Genomic DNA, 8,949 nt, shown 5'->3' on the forward strand with positions numbered 1-8,949 from the left:
TCCTTGCATTTGGCATAGCACCTCATCACGTCATCGTGACATCTCAAATCTATCCACGGGGTTTTCCTGTGGGGTGTAGTGTAGTGACTGTGCTTTTGCTGGGAGTTTAAATGTGGGTGAAGGATGGACAGTGTTTTGCCCGATCAAATCAAATGCTGTCTGTAATCAAAGAAAACGACATTGTATTTTCACAGTGAACTTTAACAGCTCGAAACATCGCCACCATCTTTCCCGTGACCAATAATAATACAGTAAAACTCGCACAAGTCTGCTCTGTATAAATCGTATAATTGCCCAAGTCATACACCTGCCCAAGCCCCGTTCAAGATATTTATATTCTATGCAAGTTTGACATACAATTATTAATTATATGGTCCCAACTGATACAGCTTACGAGAGGTTTACTGTAATAAGAATAAGAATCTTTGCATTTGATGCAGTACCTTATCACATTGATAATTCATCATCGTATAAGTGGTGATTATATAACTATTAATAATAATGATTGTTAATTGCTGTGCTTGAATGGCTGCCGCGTTTTGCCCATAAAATACACAGTCACTTCACTATACAGTGTATTCTGTGAAGCGCATTGAGACGTCTCAACGATGTGATGAGGCGCTGTATCAAATGCGAGGGTTATTATTATTACCGACGCGTCGCAAAGCATTTCACAGCCTCAGTCTTCCCTCAGGTACTGCTCTGGAATCTCCTCCTCTGGGGCGGGGGCTGCAGCGGGTGTCGGGGTCTCTCTCCCTGGCTCCGCTTGTCGCTGCCGGCGAATGTCCTCTGCCTGGATCTGAGCCAGGTTGCCTTCGGCTCTTACTGCCTGCTCCCTCAGCTCCTCCACACGCCCCTGGCACAGCTCCAGCTGTGTGCGGGCCGTCACTGAGGCCTGGTCAGCTCCTGGGAGGTGGGGGAGAGTCAGTATCCATCCCATAATACAATAGCCAGGCAAGGTGGGGGGGAGAGAACTTGCAACATAGACTCTATGACATGGGAGTCTTATGGGGGGGTCGGAGCACCTGAGCTTGTGTGTGGGCGTGGGGTGGGGTGGGGGGAGGGTGGTGGAAAGAGACCCGTGCGGGGATGGAGGGGGGAGGGAGCCGGATGGGAGGGTAAGAGCCAGTTTCCATCCCATAATGTAACAGTCAGAAAAGTGGTAGCCATGGAGGGGAACCGGTAACGCAGCCTGGACTCTGATGCTGCGTCTTATGGGGGTTTGAGGCAGGAGTGGGAGAAAGACCTATGCTTATGGGAGGGAGATGGGGGAAAATACACGTGGGGGTGCGGGGCGGGGGTGCGGGCAGCCCGTTCGTGCTGGAGGCTTGGCTCAGCACCTGCTTGATATGCTGCCTCAGCTGCCATCTCAGACAACTTCACCGCTGTCAGCCACTTGGCCTCGAACTGCAGACATGCCTCCTGCTGCTCCTTTATCTGTAAAGATACAGCCATGGAGTCAACGGATCAATCAATCAATCAATCAATCAATCAATCTATTGATCCACTTAAAAAAAATGTCTGGACCTGAACGTGGCAAGCTCCTCCCTCCCCCCCCCCCACCACCCACCCGTTACCCCACCCCTCGGGTCTCAAGCTCCCCCCACCACACAGGTGGGGCTTGAAGCGACTGAGCCACAGGTTGAAGGAAAAGGCCTCACTCTACCTTGACTCGAGCTCCAACGATAACCTGCCACACAGCATCCTCCTCACTGCCTGTGATGCGGGGAGCCAGCTCAGTGTACCGCTGCTGGAGAGAGACCAGGGTATACACAGCCTGCAACCAGGGGAGTCCAAGGTTAGTTAGTTACCTACTTACTCTGTTTGTTATTCGGGAACTTAACTCAAACAAATGTTTACATTAAAATATCATGAACAGTTCTCCCAGCGGTTGTCCCAGAAAATAATAATAATCCTTGCATTTGATACAGCGCCTTATCACGTCGTCGACGTCTCAAAGCGCTTCACAGTAAAATGTAGTGACTGTATTCTGTGGGCAAAATGCGGCAGCCAATTGCGCACAGCAGACCCACAAACAGTTGTCAATTGAGCCACCACATTTTTCAAAAAAAGGGATTATTAACCCCGGAAAGCAATCCGGCAATTGACTAACAACTGGGTTCCTATTTATTTACTGTGAGGCAAACAGAGGCTTGTGCGTGGAGTAAGGAAACGTAAGGTTTCACCCTGACCCGCCTGGGAATCGAACCCGGGACCTCTCGCTTGCGAGGCGAGTGCTCTAACCACTGTGCTACGGGGGTTTCGGGTACCAGAGGGAAGCACAAACAAACACACCTTGTTGTATCGTGTCAGAGCTTCGGCGAACGCTAGAGTGGTCTGTGACAGGAAGGTGTTGGCTCCGTCGGTTGCTAACGACGCCGCTCGCTTGATTAAATCTTCGTGTGAGAGAGAGAGCAACGGGCTCTGCAGCAGAGAGAGAAACACAGACATTAGGTAGGTAGGTAGGTAGGTAGGTAGGTAGGTGTGGAGGTGGAACCGGGCAGGAAGAGGCAGCATAGCACATGGTTAACTTTCCAGCTCTTTCCCAATCTTCTGACACATTCAGCCCAACTTGTCCAAGCTTCACCCCCCTCCCTCAGGTAAGCACAACCTCAATTGGCTTCAATGCCTCTCCGCCAACCTCTCCTCCTCCTCAACCCCCATCCTCTGCTGTCATTCGCAGTCAAGGCTCGATAATAATAATCCTTGCATTTGATACAGCCCCTTATCACGTCTTCGAGACGAGTCAAAGTGCTTCACAGAATATGCTGTCAAGTGCAGTGACTGTGCATTTTGTGGGCGAAACGCGGCAGCCGATTGCACACAGCAGCGTCCCACAAACAGTCGTGGATTGAGTGACCAAGTTATTATTATTTTGTGGGGGAGGGATTATTGAAACAACCGCACCTCCCGGAAGTAAAGGGAGAGAGAGATTCAAACCAATCTGTGAGGGAGAAACTGTCTTGTGAAGAAACTGAACCCAGGAAACAAACAACTGTGCGTTTTCATAGTGCCTCCTCTTGAGATCAAAATTAGCCATTCCTTTCTTTTCACACTTGTGAGCAAGTTAAACCCGAAAGTGAAAGTTACTGCGTGTTTTAACCTTTAGAACCGCAGGATCGTCCCCAAGTCAGAAACTGTTCACAAGTCCATGACTCTTAATAATACATAATAATTAATAATACCATCAATAAAAATAATTTCACTTTACAGTATATTCTGTGAAGCGCTGCGAGACATCTCGTTGACACGATAAGGCGTTACATCGAATTTATTGCAATGGTTTACATGTGTATTAAGGATTATAATCATTTTCCTTTGCATTTGATACCGTGCCTCGTCACGAGTGTATCATTAATTATTCTAAATCAGAAAAGCTAATTAGCTAATTATCAGCTTAAACTTGTCATTGCTGTTTTTTTGGGGGTTTGGGCGGGGGGGGGGGGTGTGGGGGGGTACAATACACGAGAAACAGCTGAACCCGACACGTCTGTCTGCGGCTTTCGCAGCGGATGGGACGAACCTGTGGAGCCACGGGCACAGCGGCCAGGGCAGCCGCCACCCCCACCTGCACCCGCCGCCACCCCCGGGGAGTCGGGGTCTGTGTCCGGGGCAGAGTCGGGGGGAGGAGCCTTTTTAATGGGGGAGAAAAAAAAGAGAATCAGAGGGAAAGAGAACAAACAGCAACTCGGTCAGTCCCGGAGCAGCCGCGGCCTCGACACCCGGCGCTGCGGAGACGCGGTGCAGAGCGGATACACTGTACCCAACGCGGTCACGTGGACACAGTGTATCCAACGGTAGAAAGTGGATACATCGTATCCAACTCTGTGAAGTGGATACATTGTGCCCAACTCCGGCAGTGTACAAAGTGGATACATTGTATCCCCGTCTGTCCCATTGTCCCCTTCTCCCCCCACCGCCCCCCACACCCACACACATCCACACACACCCCCCCACCCACACACCCCCCCCCACCCCCCCCCCCACACACACACCCCCCCCACACACCCCCCCACACACACCCCCCCACACACACACCCCCACACACACACCCCCACCCACCCACACACCCCCACACACCCCCCCACCCCCCCACCCCACCCCCACCCCCCCCCACCCCACCCCCACCCCCCCCACACCCCCCCCCACACACCCCCCCACCCCCCCCCCTCACAGCTCCAGCGCGCGCCGCCTCTCGCGCTAATTCGTGTTCAACTTTGTTTTTAAATCGTATTTGCGTTTTTTTCTTTAAAAAAAAACCCCCAAACTCTGTCACTGTGTCTCTTACCTCGACCCTCGGCCCCACTTGCAGAGCGCGCGCCGCAGAGCTGCGGCCATGACACCAGCGGGTGGGCGGTGGCCTCCTGCCGTCCGCTGTCAGTCAGGCCGAGCACGTGACGCCGCCATCTTGGCAAAGGGGCCGGGACGCGACGCCGCCATCTTGGCAAAGGGGCAAGACGCGACGCCGCCATCTTGGCAAAGGGCCGGGACGCGACGCCGCCATCTTGGCAAAGGGGCAAGGACGCGACGCCGCCATCTTGGCAAAGGGCCGGGACGCGACGCCGCCATCTTGGCAAAGGGGCAAGGACGCGACGCCGCCATCTTGGCAAAGGGCCGGGACGCGACGCCGCCATCTTGGCAAAGGGGCACCACGTGACGCCGCCATCTTGGTAAAGGAGAGCAGGTGAGCCAGTCCCATGCGACGTTTGAAGAGGGTGTGTGTGTTTTTTACACACACACACGCGCTTCGTGGAATCTACAGGTTTTTGTTGTTTTTCGTGGCTCTGAGGCTTTACAATCGGCCTCTCAGCGACTTGTATATCAGCATTTAGAGCGCTCTGGGATTCTGACTCTGCGCCTCAATGTGACTGTGTCCATGTGATGTCAATGTCAATGTGAGTTGTTGTATTTCGGGGATTTCGGACGCGTTCACTTCAGCAGTTGGTGTTGTTGTGTCTCTCGGAGCCGCCGAGAGTGTGTAACCCGGAAACCCGGGGACTGAGGTGGGACAGGAGTTCAGCACTGACGGGGGAGTGGGGGAGTGTCCAACACCTTCCCGACCCGAAAGGCTCTGTGTAAACGTCATCTGTTGTTGTTGTTTGTTGCTTTGCTCGGGTTGGGGGGGGGGGTCGGGGGTCGGGGGTGGGGTGGGGGTGAGGTGGGGGTCGGGGTTGGGGGGGGTTTGGGGGTCGGGGTGGGGGTGGGGGGGGATTACAAGTCTTTGCTCTGTTCTAAACTACAGGTCTTGGATTAAGAAAAGAGAACCAATAGACTGGTCAGAGATCACAGTTTATTTCGTTAAAATTAAAAATTCCATTTGAGTATTGATCCAAACCACAGCTGTTACCACACGGAGGGAACCTGACCCCTCGCGGCACGAGGCGCCAACTGATGAGAGCAAAAGGAAATGGACAACTTCAAAGTTATTGAATCTAATGGCAAAATGAGCCGTTCTCTTTGGGATCTTGTCTTTACTATAGGGGTCACATAACCAGCGCAGTGCCACACTGCACTGCCAGCCCGGGCTTCACTGCTGCTGGTCTAACCCTTGCCAGGAAGGCATCTGGGCATCATTGCTGGACACAGACGATATAGGAGACCTTACACACAGGTATATTCATTCACAAGATTCATGACAGTATGAATAATAATAATTTCGATAGACGCCACAAAGTGAATTAGACGGGCCAGAAATCTGCAGAATATACATGAACTACAAGAACTGGCTTAAAGTGCAGGCGAAAGGTTTAAATACAAGACAGAACTTCCCAAGGCAATTAAATATGACCTTTGGTGTGTTAACTTAATAGCGTTGCATAATAATCTGATTGGACGCGATTTCCTCTTGTGGTTCAGAGACCAATCACTTGACCACCAGGAGGTAGGTTGTCCATCCGGCCACCACCAAAGCCCCCAGGAGTATGGTGTAGCTGAAGAGAACAAAGGCTAAAAGCTCCTTCAGGACTCGGAGATAATGGACAGTGAAGAGTTGGTGGGGCAATCTCCTCCCAGCCATCGCCTCTCAGTTGGCAGACTGTGGAAGCCTCCCTCAAAAGTAACTGTGATTCTGAGGAAAAGGAGCCAGCCAGTCGCTCCCCTCTTATTCCTGCTTTGATCAAAATTCCCCTTTTTTTAAAAAAGGAAAAAAAACACGGGCACAGATTACAACAGCAACAACAAGAACAACAAATTAAATTGGCATTGGCTTTCACACTGGGAGGACATCCCAAGGCACTGGACAGTCTGAGATTTGCACCCGAGCTGGTGGTCGGGATCAGGAGGGGTGGTGGGCAGGGAGGGTGGGGGTAGGAGGGTGCCCGAAGGCGCTGTCAAAGAGGAAGGTCTTGAGACAGGCCGTGAAGGAGGCGAGGTGGCCCACCAGTATATTTAGATCTTGGCAGATCTTTCCATCCCAATGCCCCGCCCTTTGGCTCCTAAATACCTTTAATTCCTTCCTTCAAATCCAGCAGTAAAACCATGTCCATCCGGACGTTTTATGGGCTGATGTGGATGCCAGGAATGTTTTTAACATTAATATTTAATACTTTCAAATGCTTTCTTCCCTCTCTTTAGATTGATTGACTAGGATTTGGGGGGACGTGAGGTTATTAGGAGTTGTGTAAGATAAGAAGAAGGAAAGCGAAGGGTCTGAGACAGCAGGGAGAGTGGGAGTTTGGTTTGTAGTTAATTTCCAATACTTGGTACTTCAATATATATTTATGTATATTTTATATAATAGTTTCACACCAATTCAATTGTGTGCTGAGTGAAGCGTACTCTCTGATCAGAGGCCAGGGGACTGAATTTGCACACTTCCTTGAATTGTATAATTACCACAAGGTGTTATGAAACGTCACAAATTTATACACCACATATCACGTTCAGTACTAAAATTCCACATCAGTTTTAATCTTTAAATATTTTAAGTTAACAATTATTATTTTTTCTTTTTAAAAAAATCAAAACCTAAGATTGAGACAAAGAAAATAAAAATGAACTGAAGGTTTTCAAGATTTCTGGTTAAATTATTGTGAATTTATTATGAATTATTATGAATTTTACAGTCTGCTTCATTTATTAGTAAGATATCACCCTTGCATATCAGTAGATATTACATTTAAAATATAAATATACAACCAGGGAGAACTAACATGGCTCTTTAAAGATTAGAGATTATAAAAGATATTTCATACAGTCCTACTCATTATTTTTGAATAGGCAAATCTGGGACAAGTGAGTATAACTGAGATTTAAGTTTCAGCGACTTATGTTGTTGAGATGTCTCAAAGCACTTCATAGAATAAACTGTAAAGTGGAATGACTATTTTGTGGGCAAAAACTCAGCAAAAAATTGCGCTGTGGATTGAGTGACCAAATTATTATTTGTTTTTTTTTTTGTATGGATTATGACCCCCAGAAAAACGATCTGCCAATCGACTAACAACCGGGTTCCTACTTACCGCTCGGTAAGCAGAGGCGTGTGGAGTAAGGAAACTTGCCCAACATTTTGCCCTGCTCCCGGGAATTAAACCCGGGTCCTCTCGCTTGCGAGGCGAGTGCTCTAACCGCTAAACTAAAAACAATCCATGCATTTGATATAACGCCTTATCACGTCATTGAGACGTCTCAAAAAGCTTCACATGATATACTATAAAGTGGATTGACTGTATATTTTGTGGACGAATGTTCAGTTCCCTGAACTTATTTGGTGTCAAAGTAATTTTCAAATACAATTAGTTACAAAAAATAAGGATTTATTAACTTAGCCCCAAAAAATAACAATGACAAATTATAAACCACCCACAGGTGAGGGTCTGAGCACTTTAGTGATCTTAACAGTAAATCTGCACACCAAAACACTGTTATTTATACACAATCCTCATGTCTAGTGTTTGCTCCTCTTCCCCAAATTAAGTACAAGTTTCCCGTTAGCTTCGAGGAGTCTCTGGAGATACAGAACTCCATTGGCAACATTGAGACAAACGATAAACAAAACTAAAAAGTTTAATTTTCTCACAGACGCGAAAATGCCAGGTTCCCCCCACCGAGTGTGTGTTTATTTATCTCAGTTAATATCCCAGTTCTTTTACAGCCTTACCTTGTGCAGCTGAGGAAACGAAAGTTGCTGATAATTTCTCCTGCTGGCAGACGGAACAGCTGAGTGAGTGATGAGCAGCACTTCCTTATGATAATGATACAAATCAGCTTTCTCCTCTGTGTCTGTGTGTTCACCAAATCCACTGGTAATTGGTTGTGTGCAGCGCAAAAGGAGTTAGGTGTGGTCAGGAACCTAATGAAGTGATTGTGGAATAAAACCCTGGAGAGGTCTGCCCATTGGCGAGGAAAACGTTCCATTTTGTGCTGTTGTTTTTGTTTGTCTTCCCTTCAAACCCCCAAACCCCCTCTACCCTCCACCCCCCTTCCCTCCCTCCTTAAAATCTCCCTCTTTTACTAAACCTTTCTTTCCAAACACTGCAGGTCCTTGTTCTAAAATCTGCGTTTGATAAAGGTGACCTAAGAAAAAAAGATCTGCCGACTTCCCAGTTTGGGCGTAAAGGTTAGTAACCTGATGTTCTCTGAGTGATTATGGTTTTGTTGGGAAACGTACTTTGAACACAAGTGGAAACTGTCAATTTGAGGTGTAATAGTTAAATAATAGTTAACATTAAACTGGACTAACAACTGGGAATATGGTGAATGGGAAAATCGCCTTTTCTTGTTGTTGAGACGTCTCAAAGCGCTTCACAGAATATACTGTAAAGTAGATTGATGGTGTCAAACGCGACAGCCAATTGGGCACAGCAGTCGTGGATTGAGTACTTGAAAGATGCTTATGTGACTGCATGTCATTGGTCATTAAACAAACGATAGCACAAATACAACAACTTGTACTTATACGGCGGCCATCATGTGGGCAGTGTCTTGGAGGGCTTAAATATACAGTAGCTT

General features: G+C 48.2%; 1 protein-coding gene across 1 annotated transcript; it reads right to left on the reverse strand.

Annotated features, from left to right (window-relative positions):
• Window positions 1-165: 165 nt before the first annotated feature.
• On the reverse strand, window positions 166-4,357 carry LOC103184296 (diablo homolog, mitochondrial). Its single transcript, XM_042337649.1, has 6 exons — window positions 4,289-4,357; window positions 3,524-3,632; window positions 2,296-2,424; window positions 1,667-1,777; window positions 1,341-1,437; window positions 166-906 (listed from the first exon to the last, which is right to left on the reverse strand). The coding sequence occupies exons 1-6, from the start codon at window positions 4,336-4,338 to the stop codon at window positions 680-682; spliced, it is 723 nt and encodes a 240-aa protein (XP_042193583.1). The 5' UTR covers window positions 4,339-4,357; the 3' UTR covers window positions 166-679.
• Between the last annotated feature and the right edge of the window lie 4,592 nt (window positions 4,358-8,949).

The sequence above is a fragment of the Callorhinchus milii genome, unplaced genomic scaffold (genome assembly GCF_018977255.1).
Source record: "Callorhinchus milii isolate IMCB2004 unplaced genomic scaffold, IMCB_Cmil_1.0 Scaffold8, whole genome shotgun sequence".
NCBI classification, from domain to species: Eukaryota; Metazoa; Chordata; class Chondrichthyes; order Chimaeriformes; family Callorhinchidae; genus Callorhinchus; species Callorhinchus milii.